Here is a 21,332-nt window from a genome sequence, read left to right as displayed (position 1 = left end):
ACAGCATTCATCATAATAGCCAAAGGCGGAAACAACCTAGATGTCCATCAGTGGAGGGATGGATAGATCAAATGTGGTATATCCGTACAATGGAATATTATTTAGCCATCAAAAAGAGTGAAGTATGGACACATGTGACAACATGGATGAGCCTTGAAAACATGATGCTAGTGAAAGAAGCCAGTCACTAAAGACCACATGTTGCATGATTCAACTTACACGATATGTCAAGAATAGACAAATCTATAGAAATAGAAAGTAGATCAGTGGTTTCTAGGGATTTGGGAGAGGGAGGAATAGGGAGTGCTGTCTGCTAGTAGATACAAGGTTTCTTTTGGGAGTGATAAAAATATTCTAAAATTGATTGTGGTAATGCTTGTACAATGCTGTGAATATACTCAAAATCACTGAATTGTACACTTTAAATGGGTGGATTTTCTGATTATGTGGACTCTACCTTTCAACAGAGCTGTAAAAAAACAACTGGCTTTATTGAAGGCTCACGGATGACCACAGGGAAACAGACGCAAGTGTAACGTCAGCCAGAAAATCTGGCCCACACTTGACCTTCCTCTGGGTTTGCCTTCCTGGGGCAGAGGCTGTCTATAACCCTTACCTTGTCAGAGCACTTCAGCAACTTCTGAGCTCCTCCAAGACCTGTCCCCAAAAGCCAGGCCCAGGGTTCTCATCACAGCAAAGGCAGCATGACAAAGTGGTAGAAATGCGAGCAGGGATAACCCTGGTGGCATGGCAGCATTGTCACAGGATGAGTCGAGGTTGTGGGTATTAGCATCCAGCTGAAGCAGGTGTCCATGCGTGATATGTGGCCCTTCTCTCATTCCTGGCCTGAGAGCCCCCTGTCCATGGTGGACATGGGAATACCAGCAGCAACATGCTAAAGCCTCACTCAGTGCTGTGTGCAGACTGGGTCTCCCATTAGAGTTGTGCATGGCAAGGTTGAAGTCCTGTGTTGGTGTGAAGGGAAGCTCTTGGTACTCACCCACCTGAGCCCCACCTTCAGGTGCCCTGGGGCACACCCCGGATGTGGAGTGCCAGAGCCAGAACAGCCCTGTGAGATCATCTTTGGCCCCTGAGTCCCGTGGAGTGTGGCAGCTGGAGGGGAGACATTCAGCACACACTCAGCAGAAATGCCCTCCACGCGAAAACAGCAGCAGAGGAGGCGGCCAGCAGGGAGGCGGGAGGGAGAAGCAGGAGGAGTCTGTCCTTGAGTTTTGAAAAATAAATATTTGTAAAAGTTTTATATGCTTATTGCAGAAAACATGGAAAACACAATAAAGCATAGATGAGAATCCTCCCTGCTGCCCCTCCCAGAGACAGCCTCCACTGGGCTGCGTTTGGCTGCTCCTGGCTGCTCCAATAAAATAGAAATCAACTTTAGGAACCATATTTCTAATGAGAAATCACTGCCATTCTGTTCTGGTGATCGCTGACAGCCAGGCTTGGCTCAGCAGAGAGGCAGGAAAATAGAATTCGTTAAACCCAGTTTGAGCCTGATTCACCAAGTTCATATTCCGGAATGTACGGCCATACCAGAGATGATGAAAACCCACTGCGTTGGCCTTCGCAAATACGTTCCCAGGCTTGAGTAGGCCTGTGGGGCCCACCAGAGGGCTTTGGCCATTGGTGACGTTCTGGAGGGGTAGGTGTGCTGGGGGAGCCCTGCCTGGGTCAGGGCCTGGGAAGTGGAGCCTGACGGAGGTTAAGTGACACCTTCCGTCCATCAAAGGCAGAAGCCAGCAGTGAGAAGTGCAGTAGAGCTCAGGCAGGTTCTGTGCTGACGAGGGGAGATGGAGGTGCCCAGACCAGGGTGTACGGTTGGTCTTGCCACCTCCAGCCCCATCGAGCCTGCAGCTCTTGGCTATTGCCCTTTCTCTGGCTGTGAGAAGACAGCCCCGAGGCCAAGGATCAGAGGGCACTGGGCTGGGAGTCTGGAGCGCTGGCTCTCTGTCTCTGGGTCACACTGACGTACTGGGCCGCCTTGAGCAGGTCTCTTCTCCTTACCCAGCCCTAGTCTTCCCATCTGCAAAATGGGTAGACTTCCCCTAACATCCCTTTCACCTCAGACCTTCTGGGATTTTAAAAGAAAAGAGCCTCTCTCCTTCCCCAGCGGTGAGGTGAAACAAGGGTGGCTAACCCTGACCGAGCACAGTGTTGCAGTCAGCAAGCATGCCCTGAGCACCTGCTGTATGTCCCGTCCCTTGTTGGGCCCTGGAATGAGAGGCCAGTCAGAACCAGGTCCATCCTGTGTCAGCCTCCCACACCCAGTCAGGGGAAGAAAGAGGCGGAGAGCCCAGCAGTTACAATGCTTGAGTCCAGGGGCTGTGATGGAAGGAAGGGCATGGTGGAGGACCCCAGGGCAGCCTAGTCTTAACAACAGGGAAATCTAGGAAGACTCCCTGGAAGAGGTGGCTTATGAGCTGAAGCTTGGAGGATGAGCAGGACTCAGCCAGATGAAGTGGCAGGAGAGAACATTCTGGAAAGAGAATGATGGGAGCAGAAGAGAATGATGGGAGCAGAGGCACCTTGGTGTCGGTTGCATGGAGTGTGCCACCTGTTGCTGGTGTATTGGCACTGCTGGATGGACCCTGTCCCAAGCCCAGATTGACGAGCTGTGCCGTCTCTCATCTCATGTAGTCGTTGCAATAAACCTGCAAACAGGGAGTGTTAACCCCGTTTTCCAGAAGACACCTCCGGGCCCAGAGAGGCTGAGTGATGTGCCTGAGGACACAGGCGAATAAGCAGCCCGGCTGGGACTTGAACCTGGTCTTCCTGATCCGAAGCTGCACCCCATCCAGGTGGCTCAGGGATGTGTCCCCAGACATTTGGCTGAGGCTGCAGAGATGGTGGTGAGGGAGCACTCGCTCCTCCCCAGTGCCCCATGGCTCCTGGCTGCTGCTGCAGAGTGAAATGTCATCCTCGCCCTCCCTGCTGAGGTTTGTGGTGTGGGCTTGCCTCTGGCTCCTCTGCTCTTAGGAGTGAGCCTGTCTGTCACCAATATCTAATTCCACCAGCCCCCTGCCTCCTCAGGCGTCCCTGGACATCATGTGTGAAACAGGAGCTTGGTGACCTCACCCTGCAAGGAGCCACCCACATCCTTCAGTGCATCGGTGGGTGGGTCTCACTTCCCTGATGCAGGGACACCACTGTCACCGTGAGCTGTATCCCCTGCCCTTCGGCAAGTTGGTCTCCATCCATGTCTTCCTTCGTCCTCAGAACCCCTCTGGAAGCCATCGTGTTGTCCCTGTATTCTTATGTGGAAAATGAGTTCAGAGGAAAGCTCTTTGCTCATGTCACATAGGACAGGAGCCAGTGCATGGGCTGGCTCTGGCTCCACATGCAGCAGGGGGCATCCAGGGTCCCGCCCTCTGCAGCGACTCACGCAAGGGCACATGTAGAACTAGGCAAGAAGTCCAGAATTGTGACTAAATCTGTCCATGAAAGTATGACGCTGCCCACTGTAAACTTTTTTAAACTTTAGCAAAACGACGTAGTGTAAAATATAAAGCAATCAGTATAATACGTAAAGAAGTAGAAAGTGGAGAGTGAAATGTAAGGAAAAAAGGAAAAGTTATCCCTACCTACACCACAGAGAAATAACCATAGCTTAATATTTCGGAGGATTTTTCCAGGCTGCTCGCTGTGTATAATTACACTCTTTACTAAAATGGAACCCTACTGTACTTACTGTTTGGGTACTTGATTTTTTCACTAACAGTGTATTTTGGGTGTGTGGCTATGAGCAGTTAGCTGAGTGAATGAGCGAGTGAGGAAATGAATGAATGGCTGGTGAATGGCTGAATAAAGGCATGACAGTCTGCCCCAGGATGCCGCTGGTCAGGTCAGGCTTTGGGGACTCTGCCCAGACTGCCTTCCTGAGGAGCCAGGAGCCTGTGTCTGCCCCATCAGGCCCCCTGTCCTTGGGGTCCGTGGACCACAGTGTCTCTGCATGGGGTTGCAGGTAGTGTAGACCGTGTTACAGCCGTGTTGATGCTGCCTCTCCACAGCCCTGGGAGGGGTGATACTCTACTGTCATTACCTCCCTGGCAATGCAGACAAATTAGGGTATTAGGTGGTTTTCACAGAATTGGAGGGGAATCAGGATTTGAACCAAGGTCTGGATGACTCTTGAGCACTCTGTTCCCCAAAATGAGCACACAGGAGCAGGAAGAGCCTGCCCTAAGGATCCAGGGGCCTGCAAAAAGCTGGGGGCAGGGGAAGCCTTGGGGAGCCTTGCCCTCTCTGGGCTGCCTTAGTGTCCCCACCCACAACATGAGGTCCTTGGAGGTTCGGCCATGCTGACATTGTGTGGGGCTTGGGTTCCCACGCAGCCCAGCCGCTTGCATTTACCCCTGGGCTGGGGCGAACTCACAGAGGCTTTGGGCCCAGGACCTGCCCCAAAGCCCAGAACCTCACAAAGAAGCCAGTGTTGGAGCTGAGCCTGACTTGAGGGAATTCCAGGCTGAGGGAAGAGCGTATGTAAAAACACACAGATATGAAGTTCTGATGGCCCAAGTGGTCAGTGTAACAGGAGCCTGGAGAGGGACCAGGGAGCCGGGGGAGCCAGCCACAGCTAGAGGGTCCCCAGAGGTCAGTCAGCGAGATGCTGGAAGTGCTGGCTGAGGGTGGTCTCCTGAAGGCAGTGGAGCCACCCATAGGGTTTGGGAGTGACAAGGGGAGGCTTGCAATTTAGGGGTCTCCCTGCTGCAGGGGAGATGACGGATCTGGGAGCAATGGCCAACCTAGAGGTGGGGGGCCAGGGAAGTGAGTGGCGGGAGGCACATGTACCTGGTGCTGCCCTGGCCGAAGGCCTCACTGTGCCCCGGGGGCCAGACCGCACCCTGGCTCCCAACCTTCCCCTTCTCCCATCCCCAGCAGAGTTGAGGGCTCCTCTCTCAGTCCTCAGCCCTGTTGGCAACCCCGGGGTCCTGACTGGGCCCAAGTGCAATGCAGTGATTTATTTTCTGTAAATTATTGGTGCCCAGGTCATAGCTGAGCGGCTCAGCACAATGGCACCCTTTTCTTTTTGTCTTCCTTAATTTTAGAAGCCAAAGCTAAATGTTTTAATTTTATATTATTCCTGACATAATGCTAATGAGTTCCAGGCGTCCCTCTGAGGCGAGTGGCGCAGCTCTGCTGAGCCAGGCATCTGGGCTGGGCTGCGCGCCCCAGGACGGCTCCTCCCGCCACCCCTTGGTTCTCCATGGAGCACCTCACAGCGCGCTTCTCCTCAGGGGCCCTTCCTGCTCTCCCGTGTGGATGTAACTTTTTTCAGTGGACACGGTCCTGTCCTGCAAGTGGTGGCCACGGGGTGTTTCTCCCTTGCCCAGTAGAGCGAAGGCTCATGTGAGAGCCGGGCAGCCTGGTGGCCGGCAGATAGCCACTTCCCTCTCAGACTCCTGGGATGAACAGGATGCAGGTGAGGGGTGGGTCGCCTCCCCCACACCCTTCCAGAACTTTCCAACCTGTTTTGAGCCGAACAGCTGGCGATTTGGGGTTTTAAGAGAGACCAGTGCGCTTACTGCAGTGGCTGTTATTGCTAGCATTATTTTCTGGTGACATGGAAACATTTAGTCCTTTGTTTTTAGTCATTTCTTCCCCGTGGGCCAGTGTTTCCTAAATCAATAGACCACTCTGCTTTTGACTTAATGCAACATAAGCACAGGGGCCAGGGGTTTGGTATCAGACAGTCCTGGGCTCATTCCTCAACTCTGGCTCCATTCCCACCGCTGCTCTCACTCCTCAGGGGCCCTGGGCTCAGGCCGTCTGGGAGCCTGTGTCTCCTCATCTAGGAAAGGCAATCACAGTGGCACCTTCTGTCTAGAGCACTCCAGAGGTTAAACAAGGCAGTGCGCCGAAAGGGCAGCATGGCCTGACTTGAGGGTGCCCGTCCGCGGCAGTTTCCTCCCTTTTCCCGTGTCCACGTCCTCATGAGGGAGGACCGCTAGTGCTCTCTGCTTTACTTATGTCAGGTCCAAACCTGAAGTCCACAAACTGGAGTGAGAAAGAGAAAAAAAAAGTAACTTTAAATGTGCCTTTCACTCCCTTCCTATCCTGAGCCCCGACGTGCTGGGTAGCAAATCTCTGGCGGTTCACAGATCACTGCCCATCTTCTCTCTTAGTTGCATGCAAATCCTGGAGTTTGGGGGGCTTACACTGAGCCAAGGGGCCCGTAGAGTCATTTATCACATTGACACCTGCTGAACCATCCTGCCCCATCTTTGGCCAGAATCTACTTGTCCCTGTCCATCTAAAGGCTGCCTCAGAGCCAGCCCAGACTCTGTGTCTTCTCCATAGTGCTGGGAGGGGACCTCCCTGAGGCAGCCAGAGTCCTGCCTGGATGCCCCAGGTGGCCTGGGCCTTGCTGGGAGCAGCCCTGCTTCAGGTCCCACAAACCTAGCCAGTGGTGCTGTCAGCAGCCCTAGGGCATAGCCCCACGGGTGAAGGGGGAGAGCTCAGGACCTCACAGCTTTTAGGGACCCATGCCATGTACATGCATCTGGCTTCCCTCCAATGTCCCTGTCCCAGCTAGAGCATTGTTTGAGGGTGGAAGTACAGGAAACTTGGCTCTTTCCTCATCACAAGGTCTCTCCCGGCCCCCACTAATTTGGGAGGTGACTGCTGAGCAGCCAGGCACCTCCCTACCCGCCCTACACTTCCCTTAAGGCTCATTTGTTTGTTGCTTGGTTCTTTCATTCATTAACAGATGTTCACGAACACCCGCTCTGTGCCAGCCCCTGTGCTGGGCACTCTCTGATGGGTTTATGGCGGAAACATCATTTGAAATATTAACTGCCTGTGACTCATCCGTGTCCAGAGTTCTTTCCATTCGGCCCTGCGGCCTGGGATTTTGAAACCCAAAAGCCAGGAATTTACTCCTGTCTGCTCTGCTTTCTGCTAAGTCATCTCCTTCCCCCCGGCGCTTGAGTGGAGGTGCAGTGCCATTCCACACGGACCCCTTTGACAGATGAAAACTGAGGCCCGTAAGGGAAGGGGATACCCTCAGGGTTCCTGGCCCAGGGGGCTCCTCTGGGGTGAGTCTGCTGGGCACCTGCTTATAACCAGATGTCGCTGTGGACAGTGGGGCATTTGGGGAGGAGGCAGTGGCTCCCAACTGCTGAGAAGCTGAGTGAGCCCTTGAACAGTGGCCTCTGAGCCAAGGCTGTGGCCCTCCCCCTTCCTCAGCTTTGGTGAGTGATCACCCAGGTGCTATCATCACTGGCCACAGGAGGAGCTGTGGATTACAGACCTGTGCACCCGGCACCTTCCTCACCAAACTCCCCCAGCTGCAGGATGAACAGACCGAGCCTCAGACCCCCAGACAGTTTCCTTTACCACCTGGTGCCTCAGTTTGCCCATCTCAAAAGCAGCATCTCCGTCCTGCCTCTCACAGGGCTGCTGTGATGCCAGGGAAGAGAAGGGCTTTGCAGATGGAGGCACTTGGCCACCAGATGGGTTTGCCTCTGTCTGTTGCCAGCTTCTCCTTCCCTCCCTGGTTGGTTTCCTTTGGTTTGTGTGTGTGTGTGACTGGTTTCCCGCTATAATTCACCTCCCTTCCCTAACTTGAGTGCGTGTGCAGGGCTGATGTCCTGGGTCTAGGCCATCACTGTTTTTATCCATCTACCTTCACTAAGTGCCCACTGTGAGTCCAGGCACTGGGCTTGACCAGCGCAGGAGGGTGTGATGTGGGCCACTAGGCCTCATGCACATACAGCCCTGAGATGCCAGCACAGGGCCAGCCCACCTTGGGGCCTCTTGGTCAGTCATGTGGGTGGTGGGTGGGTGTGGGGAGGACCAAGGCAGATTAGCCTGGCCTATTGATACCACTGGCCCCAGGTGGCAGGCCAGCCCAATTTAGAACCGTGGGCTGTCCCCTGAAGGAGATCTCCTGAAGGTAACCTTAGGAACCATTTGCACCCTCTGAGCAGCCCTGATGAGTACATGTCATCCGGCTCTGTTCCTGAGCGTCTGGGACGGGAGGCTCACCATCTCTCCTGGTACAGCTTATCCTGCTACTAAGCAGAGTCCTCTCGGTGGCCTCCCACCCCCAACTCTCTCAGGTCCCTGTGGCTCCAGGAGCTACACACCAGTGGATCTTCCCAGCCCAGCTCCCACCTCCACGCTCTTCACTGGCCTGGTGCTAAAACTGCCCCCTCGCGAGGTGGGGGTCTAGGGCCTCACGGGACATTTCTGCTGGGGTCTGAGCCTCAGGTGCACACTGGCAGGTCCTTTCCACCCACTCAAGATGGGGAGCTTTGCCTGTGGTACGTGTGTGATAATTCTGGTAACCTGACACTGGGTTTTCTTTCAGGCAGTGGGTGGAGAATCTCTGGCCTCCGCCCTCCCCAGGCAGCCCCAGATGTATGTTGTGCAGTGCTGGGCATGGATGCATCTGTCACCTCTACCATCGCCCCACTGCCCCATCCTGGGCAGGTGGTCCCTGGTGGGCAGGCAGCTCGGGGTGAAGCTCAGGAAAGGGAGGTGGCTGGGCCGGGGTCACACAGAGCCAAGGCTGGACTTGGGTCTCAGACCCAGGTGTTGCTCACCACCCCTCTCCTTTTATTTCTTCTTGGAACTTGGAAGAGGATCCCAAAAGGGGGCTAACGTTACTGAGCACCTGTCCTGTGCCCAGTACCAAGGCCACACCCTGATGTCCACCGCAGGAGGACACCCCATTTGCAAGTAGAACACTGAGGCTCACAGGAAGAGGAGGAAGCACCTGAGCCCCAGGCCATCCCTGGGGGAGGGAGACCCCTGCTGAGGCCGTGGGGTGAGTTTGTTTGCAGAGAGGGTTGAGGCTGGAGGCCTGGAGAGACTGTTTTATTCACTGTGGCCCTCTTCTTCCTCCTGAAGCAGCGCTCACAGCCTCACGCCCAGGGCTTATGGTGAGGCACTGCAGCACCGACAAACAATCCCCCAGCAAACGGAAACATGCTCCTCTCCACGGCTTGGCTGTGTGGGCGGGGCGGGCTGTGCGAGGCTCACCGCTGGGGTCTTATGTCTGCCTCTCTCCCTCCCAGGGCCAAGCTCTGAGAGGAGTGTGCAATGCTTGAGCGGTAGCAGAGTGGTAAGGGACTGGCAGTCCTGGCCGCAGCACCGGGATGACAGTGAGAGAACTGGGAAGGCCTCAGGCTTGAGCCAAGCCTAGAGTGACAAGGAGGACTGGACAGTGAACAGGGGCACCTTGAGCAGAGGACACAGCACGGGCAAAGGCCTGGAGGCGGGAATGTGTGGCCTGTGGGTGCAGCGTGGGGAGGGAAGTAGACATTGGGCTAGAGAGGTCAGCGGAGATCTCTCAGACTATGCATGCTGTCCCCAAGGCCAGGCCAGGCCAGCCACCACTCAGAGGTCAGGAGGCGCAGTGGACCCAGCCCCTCAGTGGACCCCACACCCACATCCATATTCCAGGTGGCCAGTTTCCACGTGTGCTGTGCTATGCATGGGGCAGTGTGTCAGTGTGGCTGGTGGGTGGGGGTTAGTGCGTTTGTGAATGTGGCGGGTCTGGAGCTTGGACGTCTTTGGGTATATGTGTGAACATGTGTGTCCTGGCCTGTGTGTTTTTGTGATATGAGTCATGGGGTGTAAACATGGTTTATGTGTATGATGTGTAGTGTGTGGGGGCGGGGGGGGTGTATGCAGTGTGGTGTGTGTGTGTGTGGTGTGGTGTGTGTATGTTGGTATGGTACGTGTGTGTGGGAGGTATGATGTGTATGTATTGGGGGTGTGCTGTGATGTGTGGTGTGTGTGTGGGGTGTGCATTCATGCTGTGGAGTATATGTGTGTGGTATGATATGTGTGGGTGTGTTATGTGGTATATATATGGGGATATGGTATGTGTGGGTGAATTGGGGTGTGTGTGGGTGTAGTGTGTGTGTGAGGGAGTTTCTGGGTCTTGGGGTGTGTGTGTGTGTGTGAATCCATGTGTGTGTGTTGGTGTCCTGGGGCTGTCTCTGACGTGTGGCTTGGTTGGAAGGAGAGGTGTTCACATCAGAGTGTGTGAGTGTCCGCGTTTCTGGGCCTGTGGCTGGTGGCTTGGTGTACGTGTGTCAGCCGTTCTATGCTGTGTGCTCTCTCCGGAGCCCTGGCCCCTAGCAGAGCCTCTTTCCTCATCCCAGATGATGTCTAGCCACAGCTCAGCACTGGGAGAGCCCCTGGATCCCACCTGTCCACTTGGGCCCAAGAGAAGCTGACTCAGCCCCTCTTGCACCTCCTACTTTCGGGGGTTCCACATGCCCTGGAAGGGTGGCTCTCTTGATCCTTGCTGGCCGGCCACCTTTCCAGGAGATGCCTCAACTGCACTGCTGGGGACAGGAACCCATTTCTTGCCCAGACAGGGACTTTTGCCAGAGAAGAGCCCAGCCCAGAGCTGTCAGCGCGTTCCTGGCGAGGAAGGGTCAAGGTATCCGCAGCCCCCACCCCCTCAGCCTTGAGATCCTCCTTCCAAGGACAGGCCCACCCGGACGGGCTCCCAGAGGAGGCGTGTGGTCCCTCTGTCCCGTTCTCCCTTGCCTCACTGTGTGCCCCCAGCCCTCCCTGGCCTGCCAGCTCCTCTAGGTGCTTATGAAGGCCCAGTGAGCAGATGGGCTCGCCTCTCATGGCAGTGCTCAGTCATGGCTACCTGGGACCAGAGTGTGCCCAGGGCACAGACCTCGGCACTGGAGGTGAACCCAGGCTCCATCCCATGAGTGGGCGCTGGGACTCTGGCACTTCACCTAAACTCAGTTTCCACCTCTGTAACAACAGGGGTTGCAGGATTAGTGAGATGGTGTTGAGGGAGAGCTTGGCCCAGTCCTAGGCACATGTCAATGTGATAGCTGCTGTTCTGCTCAGTGCCCCGCACATGCCCCACTTTCCATTCATGTATGCAGGTGGCACCGCGTCCCCAAAGACCAGACCCTCGAGAGCCTCACGGTCCAAATCAAAGAGCCCGGGCCAGTGCCCTCCAGCCTCACCCCCAGGAACCTCCTCCCATCTGTGCTTTCCATTCTTGCCTCAACCTCCCCACGGAGGACTGGTGAAGCCCCAAACTCTGAGGAGACCGTCAGGGAGCCCCACAGGGGAGCACGGGACAGTAACCTCAGGCCAGCCAGCGGCACCTCCCAGAGTGCAGAAGCAAGGAGTGGCCCTCAGTGCCCAGCTTGCTGGCCTCTTTAGAGCTGGCCAAACGCAGGATTATTTGACATCTTGGAGAAGGAGCTGGCACTGCATTTCTCCCATCCACATCATTGTTGTAAAGTAACTTAAAAGTTTGTACAGAAATGAGAAGTTGGTCCCTGAATGGCTGCCAGACTTCTGTAACCCAATATATTTTACCCTTAAACCAGAAATGTGTTTATTTAGAAGCAAGTCACTGGCAAATGCTAAAACTGAAGGCATTTCCTCCCCTGCCCCCGTGCCATGCCCTGTGCCCCCAAACCTCCTCTTCACTCTCTGTGTCCAGATTCTTAGTTAGAGCATGAGAAACTGAACCCTGCCTCCTTTTAGGGCCATGCCAGCTGCAGGCAGGAAACTTGACATTCATTAGGCACCAGCTACGTGCCAGTTCCTACACTGGGCATATTCTTTTATTTACTTCTGCCAGCCGTTTGTGAAGGCCCCATTTTAGAGAAGAGAAGAATGAGGACAGAAATGAGACGTGACTAGCCCAGGGTCAGGCTCCCGGTGGTGGATCCCCAGCACAAGCCTCTGTCTGCGTGACTTGATTTGTGGCACTTTGGTTTGCGGCACGGTGTCACCAACTCACATGTGAAACAGGGCCCTTGGTTCTTCCCCAGGAGCCAGAGGGAGAGAAGAGCCATCACCCAGTGCTAGTGGCATGCCAGGCACTGTGCTGGGGTTCCCCTGCATGCTCTTAGCCCATCCACAGATGCATAAAAGGCTGACTGTGGCTTGCTGAGGAAGGTGGACCCATCCTGCAATTCGAATGTCTGAGCCAGCACCCAGAGGATCTTGGGCTTCAGCCTTCCCCCTCCCCCAGCCAGAGCTTGAGGGGTCCCTGGGCTTGGCCCAGAGGCGAGGATGCCACCTCCTCCCTGGCTCCTGGGATGGCTCCCCTCTGTCTTTCATCTCCCGCCCTCTGCTCTGTGAGCTGCACGTAGCGGTAATGGATTGCAGTGGACATTTTTCAGTTAGGTTCTGATTTTCCCCTGCCTGTCACTATAAAACTCCAGATGGTCTGGGGCTTCACGGTTCCCGGGGTATTTTCCCCGTTTTTTTAATCTTCTGTTGTAACACGCCCCACGTGTGGGAATTGGGCCTTTCAAGGCTGTTCTGTGGATCAGCTGGTACTTTCTTCTCCACTGTGCCACCTGGTTTTCCTTTCTGCATGGAGGCATCCACTGTGGGCACCCTTCCTTCCCAGCGTCAGCTCTGGGGCTGGGCCCAGGCCTGGCCTTGCCCCAGGAATGGAACCTGTGACGCCTGGTTTGAAATGATAGTACTAGCTCCCGAGAGAGAACTTGTTTTTTGGTGCTTTAGGTAGGAGTCCCTGAGGCAGTGGCCAGAGTGGTTAGGGACACATATAGACTCATCAGCCAGACCCGAGGTCAGATTCCTGCTCCATCACTGACTGGCTGTGTGACCTGGAGCCAGTGACGTCACCCTTCTGAGCCTCAGTTTCTTATTCTGCAGAGTGGGCTGGCAAGTAGCTTCCTCGGCGGGACACGTTGTCTGAATTAAATGAAACACACACAGCACTTGGCCTACGATAGGTGTCAGAGAAAGTGTCACCCAGTCACTTCTATCATTCTGGGTTCACCCCAACTTCATCTTCAAATATATTTTACTGTTTGTGTATTTTGGGGTAAATATGAAAACCCTAACCCTATTCTCACATTTTTCAAGATTGTTAGACATGCCTGCCTTTCCTCCTCCCCATCCTGGGTACCCCCCGCCCTCAGTGTCACCCTCTCTGTTCCCTTGATGTGGAGACTTTCCTTCTAGCCAGATCAGTCTGTTGTGTTTTTGGTTATTTGAGCCAGTGTGTTTCACATCCGCCCTCAACAGAAGGTGCCTGTATCATTCTCTGCATGGACAGACGGTGTCAGAGCGCTGATGCCTCTGCACGCAGTGGTTCACAGAGCCCCCACAGTGTGCCCCTTCTTAACAGCTGAGGTATCTGGTCTCTGACAAGTGAAATGAGCTCACCCTGATTCATCGGGTCAGGAAGCGTGGAGGCCAGCTTTGCACCAGGATGATCTGAAGCTGGAATGCAGTGGTGTGGGTATGGGGGTTGGAGGGTACAGATGCCACAAAGCCAGCACCAAGGGACCAGATCATGCTGGCCAGAATGCCAGGGTGAGGATCTGTACATGTTGAGGCACTGGGGAGCCATGCAGGGTTTGAGCGGGGAGGGACGCAGAGCCATGGGCGTAAGTCTTCTTTTCATATAGCTCGTGGAAATGGGTTGGGAAGGGCAGGAGGGAGGCCGGATGGCACCTGTGCAGTCACCCAGGTAAGTGATGCTGGGGTGTGGATTAGGGCAGTGGGTGGATAAGAAGAGAAGGGGGCAGACCTGGAAGGTGATTACAAGGTGGCGTTTCCTGGGTTGGTGGCTGGTTGGATACGGGGGCCAGAGAGGAGGGAACTTGTTCCTGCCTCCAGCATCCAGGTAGAAGGTGGGAGGTCAGGGGCCCCATACCCACCCAGCCCCCTCACCATGAGGGACTGAGAGGCCCCCAAGATATGTGCTTGAGGCTTAGGGGCCCATGTCGCACCCTCCTGCACCGGTCCAGCCCAGTGCATGGACTCACAGTAGGTGCTTAGTAAAGGTAGATGGAAGAAACAGTGACAGCTCAGACCCAGGGCATCAGCCCTGCGTGACCTGGGATGGTCCAGCCAGCAGAAGTCACACCAGAGTCCCTCAAGTGAAGAGCCTGTGCCACATCAGTCGTTGCATGGAGTGGCTTCTGTGAAGTCTTTAGGATCAAAAATCCCCAAATTTGCCTGCTCCAGAAGGAACCACTACCCCATGTGTTTGAATGAAGGGAGCCCCCAAAACTCCCATTTCTACTTTCACCTCTCCTCTCCCTGCTTCCCCTCCTTCTCTGCTCAACAGATCCTTAGCTGTTTGTAGAACATATCCCACCTCTTCCAGCCTCCCTGCTTTTGTTCATGCTTTGCCCTCTACCTGGAATGCTTTTCCTGGCTCTGTGTTTCCAGCCTCTGCCTGGGCATCAGGGCTGAGCTCCTCTGTGAAGGCTTTTGTAGCTCCCCAGCCTCTGCCAGCCAGAAGCCCCCGGGTCAGCCCCTTGCTAGGGCTCTGAACACTTTCCAGTGTGTTTGGAGCTATGGGTCTTTGATGCCCTTGGGTCTCAGCTCCCAGCACACTGCCAGGCACACAGAGGGGCAGCTGAGTGAGGCAGGAGGATAACAACCTGTGTGCTCAAAGAGGAGAGGATGAGTGAGTGACTCCCAGAAGTGCATGAGTGGAAGGATGGGGGGTGCACAGTAGCAGGGATGGGGTGGCTGGTCAGGTGGGGGTGGAGGGATGGGGTACACAGCTGGCTTTCAGGCCACAGGGCTTACCTCGTTTTGCAGGCACTTCTTTCTCAGGAGAGATGGCAATTCTGCCTATGGCATAGCTCAGGCTCAGTGCCCCTGGCAGAGGGGGAACAATCCCCCTCCCTGACCCCCCACATAGAGGCACTCAGCCCTTGCAGTGGGGGTCCAGGGTCTGCTCTGCCAGCCTGTACCCTTGGACACTGGCAACAGGAAGCAGGTGTCTGTCCAGGACAAATGTACTGTAGAGCCTGAGGTGACCGGGGTGTCAGGAAGGCCCTGCCCCAGTGGCACTCCCTGGGGTGCAGACCCCATGGAATCATTACGATGCCCTCGGGTCATGGTGCCATTACCTTAAGGTAAGTCCTCCCTCCACCTGAGAAACCAAGGTCTGAAGCCAGGGATGTGCTAGATGGCTGCATTTCTGCTCTCATAAGCCCCATGCATCCATTCTGCAGCATCTGTGCCCCCACAACCCAATGGTGGGGGTTCCCTCCCTGCAGCCCTCCCAGCCCTACACAGCCTGTGGATGGGGCTCCTTCAAGCCACGCCCACCCCAGAGGCTACCTCGCACTCATTGGAGGCTGCTTCTCGGACCCAAAGAGCTCCCCCTGGGCTGGGTCTACACCAGGGTTGGTGTGTGTAACCCCTGTGCTGGCTGCACCCTGAGCATCAGCTCCCCATCCGTCAGTGGGGACAGTAATACTTGCCTACTGGGCAGTGGAGAAGATAAGGCGCCACATTTGTGACAGCACGAGGCCCAGCAGAACCAGGCACACAATAGGTGCTGAACTGATGGTCGCTCCCATCCCTCTCTCTGTGCCTCTGTTGTCCCCATCTGTGCAGTTGTTGACTAGGAAGGACCACAGGGACCTTGGCAGGCAGCTGCAGGCAGAGCCCATAGGCCCTCAAGGCCCCTGGCATGTCTGGGATGCTGGTCCTGATGGGGCATGACTCTGGCTCTGCCAGGGGTGCCTGCAGCATCCTCATCCCAGACCAGTCCTGATGGGGCAGTGCCCCTTCATCTGCTGCTACCTCTGTTTCCACCTGGAGGGACAGGCCACTCCCATCATGGCATCCCGGCCAGCTGCTTACTATATCCCAGCCTGTGGCTCAGCTCTGGAAAGTTCCAGGGGGCGGGGAGCAGGACAAGGCTGGGCCAACAATACATGGGCACAGCACGGGCATCAGTGCACACACACGTATCGGGGTACCTTGCCGCACACTGGGGTAGGGGGGTGTACTCACAGGGGTACGTGGACCGCATGCCCAGCAACCCCCATATCATGCTTCTATCCCACCCTTTGCCCCGTGATTGAGATGCCAGCCCTGCCCTCAAGGAACTCTCAAACTCTCAGCCTGGAGAGAAGGCCATGGCTGTGCAGGAAACACCTACCCCGCAAGCTCACGGGTGTGGCAGAGGATGGGGTGGAGGAGGCTGAGGAAGGCTTCTGAGAGAGAGTTGCTTAAGCAACAGGAGTGGGTGTTTGCTAAAAGAGCAAATAAAGGAAAGGCATTCCAGGCCCAGGGAACAGCTGAAGCAAAGGCCTGAGGCATGGAAATTCCTGACAGAATTCAGGACTGTTCAGACACAGTCTCCCTCCTGCAGATCATGCGTGGAGCGTCTGCGTGGGAGAGGCAGTTGGGTCCATGTTGGGAGACCATGAACACCAAGCTGCAGATCCTGTGTCTGAAAAATGTATGAATTAGATGGTCAGAGAGTTGGAAGGGAAGGAGTCCCAGGAGGGGGACAGTCCGAACAGAGGTGGGGGGTAGGAGCAACTGTGCTGAGCAGAGGGTCGCCCAAGGCAGGAATACACGGACCTCGGGGAGAAGATGATGTATCGATCATGGTCCACCATCCAGCAGTCTCCCGCGGTCAGGAAAATGACGCAGCCTGGAGGAGTTATTGCCCTCTGCTGCAGATACCTCCCCACCGTGCATGGGCCAGAGGGGAACAAAGGCATGAGCTGGATGCTGAGAGGAAGCCCCACTCTCCAGCCCGGGCTCCCCCATCTCACGTTGGGGTGAACTTGGCACAAGGGCATTGCAGGCGAGCAAGGGAGGTGGCTTGCGGCCTATTTACTGCCCAAACAGGATTTCCTTCTGGTTTGGATGCATGGAAAAGGCACAACATCTGGAAGTAGGAAGCAGAACAGCCTCTAAAACCCAGCTGTGAGTGGCTCACCTCGCACCCACCCCAGCAGAGCACGGTCCTGCGTTGTGGCTGGGCTTCCAGGGGACAGGCGCAGAGGGAGCTGTCCCGGGGCCGTCGTTGTCTCTCGTGTCTCTTGTGCCTCATGTCTGTCTGAGCGGCTCTGCCCTGGCCTGTGCTCCATCTGCCACCTCTGCCCTGGATGGGGCCTTGGTGACCCTCATCTAGAACTGCTACAATTGCCATCTTCCTGTCTTCTCCCCCGGTCCCCACTTGTCAGCAGCAGCCAGAGAGGTCTTCCTAGGGCACATATCTGACCCTGTCCTTTCCCTTCTTTAGGAGAAGGGTCTCCACTGTCCCCAAGGTGGAGTCCAGGCCCACTGGCCTGGCATTCGAGTCCCCGCTGTCTGGCCTCTGAGCTCCCTGCAGACTCCTTGCCCAGTAGAGCCGAGCCCAGCCACCCCCAGCGTAATGAACGCCACATCAGCCACTCAGCGGCCTTCACAGGGAATCTGTGCCTTTCTCATGCTTTGGTGCCTCCCAGCCTGCCCTTCTTTGGCCTTCAGCGTGCGTCACCCCACTATCTTCTTTGGATCTGTTGGTTGCAGTTCAGGGCTCGGGCAGGGCCAGAGACCGAATGAGGTGAATGCATCAGTGTTAGGGGAACTGCCTGCCTGTGTCTCCACACTGCTACATGTCTGTCTAAGCTCGCTATAGTCATCAAGCCCGTGGAAGCATCTCGCGGCCCCCAGGCTGGCTTAGGCATCTCCTCTGTGTGGCCACAGCCCCTGTGTCTCCCTCCGTGACATCTCAACTGTGTCGCTTTATGACGGTGTGCTTGTGTGCGTCTCCCGCGTGGGCTCTGTACACCTAGAGGGCAGGACCCGTGTCTGAGTTCTCTCTGCAGCTTGGCACTCACCGCAGACTGGAGCCAGTCTGTCCCAATGAACAGCCTCGCACCAGAAACTACTTGATGTGCCGAACAGCCTTGAGCCACGGCCATGAAAATCAGCCAGGTGGATCACAGGGTCTGAAATGAGCCCACAGTCCTCTCCAGGCACCCAGCCAGCTCCTCCCGCTACTCCCCGCAGATGAGCCCCAGAGAAAGGGTATGAAGAGCAGGCTTTGGGAGCACCAGTCCTCGGGTAACACGGTTGCTACCAGCTCATCCTGGGCTACCTGCTGCTGGGAGCTCATGCCGGCTCCTGGTTCAGAGGGACGGGGTCCCATGGGCCCTGATCTGGGTTAGGTGCTCATGCTTGGCTGTTCAGCCCTGGACATGGAGGACGAAATCAATGGCTCATGAGAGGGGGCCAGCCTCCTCTGGTCCCTTCCTCCTCAAGGGTCACCTGCCCTAGGAAGGCAGCAGGCATAGCAGAGTCACCTGGCCTTTGGCATCAGACTTGGCCTGAGTCCTGTCATTGCCATGTCACAGCCCTGTGACCTTGGGCAGGTCACTTGACCACATGAAGCCTCCATCTCTGAGATGGGGCCATTAATGCCATATACTTCACGGCTGTTGTGTGTCCAACACCCAGCACCATACCTGGATGTAGCAGGCACCCGTCAGCGCTGGTCACCTCCTCCCACCCATGCAAGCAGAACATCAGCCTGGCTGGGACAGGGACAGATGGGGAGAAGCTGGAAGGAGCAGCTCATCACACTGAAGGACCAGAGGCTGCTGCTTCCGCTGGGCAGCATTTGCGCTGACTTTGAAGGCTGAGGGAGGTTGGTGGGTGGCTGTGAAAGAGGGGACACTCCTTGCTGAGTGACTTGAATGAACAAAGGCTGGAAACTGTCTGGCCAACCCCTGGTGTTGATCTAGGGCGTGGGGTGGGCCTAAAGAGAGGTGTGGAGGGCTGTATATGGTCACAGAGCCACAGGATCTATGAAGGGCCCTTCAGTTTACAAACGTGGCTCTTGTTTTGACAGTAGTCAGCATCGACTCTGTGCTCCAGACGGACAAACCCCATGACATTCACTGTCCTACCCCCTGGGGCCCTCATGTCAGCCTTGAGTGGTGGCCACACAGTCTCAAGCTTGACAACAAGGAAACAAGGCGCGGAGGGGTCAAGGGCACTGCCCAAAGCCTCTCTGGGACAGAGTCCAATTCAGATCCGGGCTGTGGGTCCATCCATATTTCAGCTCTCTGTGCTGGGACACACGCCTGCCCCCAGAGTCCTGATTCAGGGCTGTGCTGTGGTCAGGGCAGTGCTTCGTTTCCAGATGGCCCTGGGGAGGGGAGCCTTTCAGGTCCAGAACTGGAAAGGCCACTTTATTCTCCAGCCCTCATGCCCCATTTCTAAGTCAGGGTGCTATTTTTCTGGACTCACCAGGCCTTTCCGATAAGGCCTGGGCCCTGAGCACTTCATGGGCAGCTGATCCGGAGCTCTAGAGGCTCTGGCAGGATGGGAAGGGCAGGGGTGCTGGGGCCAGGCAGGCCTGGGGGGTTAGTTTCCATGCAGGGGTGGGGTGCGCACTGGGCTGGGAGTTCCCCTCACCAGCCTCTCCTGCAGTTTGAAGGCTGCAGCAAGGCCTTCTCACGGCTGGAGAACCTCAAGATCCACCTGAGGAGCCACACGGGCGAGAAGCCGTACCTGTGCCAGCACCCGGGATGCCAGAAGGCCTTCAGCAACTCCAGCGACCGCGCCAAGCACCAGCGCACCCACCTAGACACGGTAGGCCCAGCAGGCAGAGGCCCAGGGCGGGGTGGAGGACGGCCGCACACCTGCCACTCATTCAGTGCCGAGCCCCTGCCTTACCCTTTCGCCCCACTGATGTTCCAGGCAGCAGATGCTTGGCAGGGTAGTGGGTTGGATGGCGTCCTCTGCATTCTAGAATGTTTAGCAGTTATCCCTGGCCTCTCTCCACTAGATAGGAGCAGTGTTCCCACTCCCAGTCACAACAACCAAACCTCTCTGATGCCAAATGTCCCCAGGGGTGAGGGGAGGCAAACCTGCCCCAGTTAAGAAGCAATGCTTTGGCCTGTGGGTACCAGCCTGGGCACCAGAGCCACGCACAGTCTCCTGGAGACAGCACACTCGCCTTCCTGTGTCCCCTCCCCAGAACCTGTCAGCCACGCCGGAGCAGATTGCTCCCTGCTCTTCCCGTCCCCTCGGTAGACACAGGTCAGAGGCTCTCCAGGGCAGTCTTTTGTCCCTTGAGCCCTGCAGGTGAGGAGTGGAGGTGGGCAGTGCCTAAGACTCCAGGCTCCTGCAGGTGACCCAGGCCTCCAGATACTGGCTCCCTTCCCACCTCCCTTCCCTTGTTTGTGCCAGGCATGGATAACAGCAGCTTTATTCCAGTGTCTGCCCAGGCAGCCCTCCGTGTGCATTAATAGAGTGCTTCCTAAAACTTCACCCCCCAGGATCTCATACGGACCCTGCGCTCTGGGCAGGGGCAGTCACAAAGCCATTTGACAGATTAGGGAAGTGGGACACCTGAGGCCAGTGCCTGCTCACCATCGCACAGCTGGACGGTGGCAGAGCTGACTCAGACCAGGGCCTTACACTAGGCCCTGGGTGAGGGGCACGTGCCCGAGGAGGACCCCAGCCCTCATGTGCTGCAGGAGACTGGGGTCTGCAGCAGAGCCATGTCCGGGCCCCAGGCTGGCTTCTCTATGCTTCCTGCAGGTGTTTGGGGAACTCTGTGGGTCAGAGGCTGGGGGATTTGGGTGGCTGCCCCCCAGCCCATCCAGTTCACAGATGAGGAGGAAACAGGGGCCCAGGAGGGCAGCTGACCCCTCCAGGGTAAGTTGGAGGCCATGAGACAGCAGAGGTCAGAGCTGAAAGGGCACTTGCAGGTCTCTGATGCCAGCCATTTACCTTAGAGCTGGGAAAACCGAGACCCAGAAAAGATTCAGTGCCCAGAAAACAGCAGGGAAGCAATGTTCTTGGGGCCAGGCCAGGCCTTGAGGGGGACACTCTGCAGATCTAGCCCCACAGTCTCACACATACTGCCCCCAGTTTCATCCTGGTGACCAACCAAGATGGGGCCTATTATCCCCATTTCATAAATTGAGACTCAGAGAGACTGAGTCATCTGCCCTGTCCACAGCAGGTGTGTGGCAGAGCTGGGATGCAAACCCGGGGTGCATCCCTCCAAGTCCAGTGCTCTCTGCTGGAAGAGCTGATATGGCAGCCATCTTGGGGGATGCAGCAGAGCAGAGGGTTGAGGGTGGCAAGGAAGGGCCCCATCCCCAACCCGAACCCAGCTCTCCTCCCCTTCTCAGCTTCATTGTCACAGGCTGTGCTGCGGACATGAAGTGAGGAGCGATGCTAGCAAATCTCCCTGCCTTTGTCACCTTTTCGGCCCAAGGGGCCCCTGGCACCCTGGCCCAGCCCCTGAGAGGCACGCTCTGTGCCCCAGCACCCCCAGTTATGTCTCCCAGAGGCCACAAGCCAGCACTGACAGTGCCAGGCCTCCCTGCACCCCCTCCCCACCCTCCCGTGCCTCTCGGGCCACCTTCCCTGTCCCTCCTCCTTCCTCCCTCCCTCCTTACTGTATTTCCTGGACCCAGCCCCAAAGCAACAGGCCTCTGGCCCCCACTTGGTGTGTGAACAGAGCCCCAAGGTCTAGGTCAGGCCAGGCCCAGAATGAGCCTGCAGGCTTATCTCAGGCCTTCGTCTCCCCAAGAGGTCCCCAGGAGTCCTGGGAAGTG

General features: G+C 56.3%; 1 protein-coding gene across 1 annotated transcript in view; it reads left to right on the top strand.

Moving 5' to 3' along the window:
• Positions 1-21,332, top strand: part of GLIS1 (GLIS family zinc finger 1) — a 236,996-nt gene that overhangs the window by 195,006 nt on the left and 20,658 nt on the right. The window contains exon 5 of the mRNA XM_032137210.2: positions 19,189-19,350. Coding sequence (XP_031993101.1) covers positions 19,189-19,350 — 162 coding nt within the window. The remainder of the gene's footprint in view (positions 1-19,188; positions 19,351-21,332) is intronic.

The sequence above is a fragment of the Hylobates moloch genome, unplaced genomic scaffold (assembly GCF_009828535.3).
Source record: "Hylobates moloch isolate HMO894 unplaced genomic scaffold, HMol_V3 SCAFFOLD_18, whole genome shotgun sequence".
In the NCBI taxonomy this organism is placed as follows: domain Eukaryota; kingdom Metazoa; phylum Chordata; class Mammalia; order Primates; family Hylobatidae; genus Hylobates; species Hylobates moloch.
This window is presented reverse-complemented; position numbering and strand designations above follow the sequence as displayed.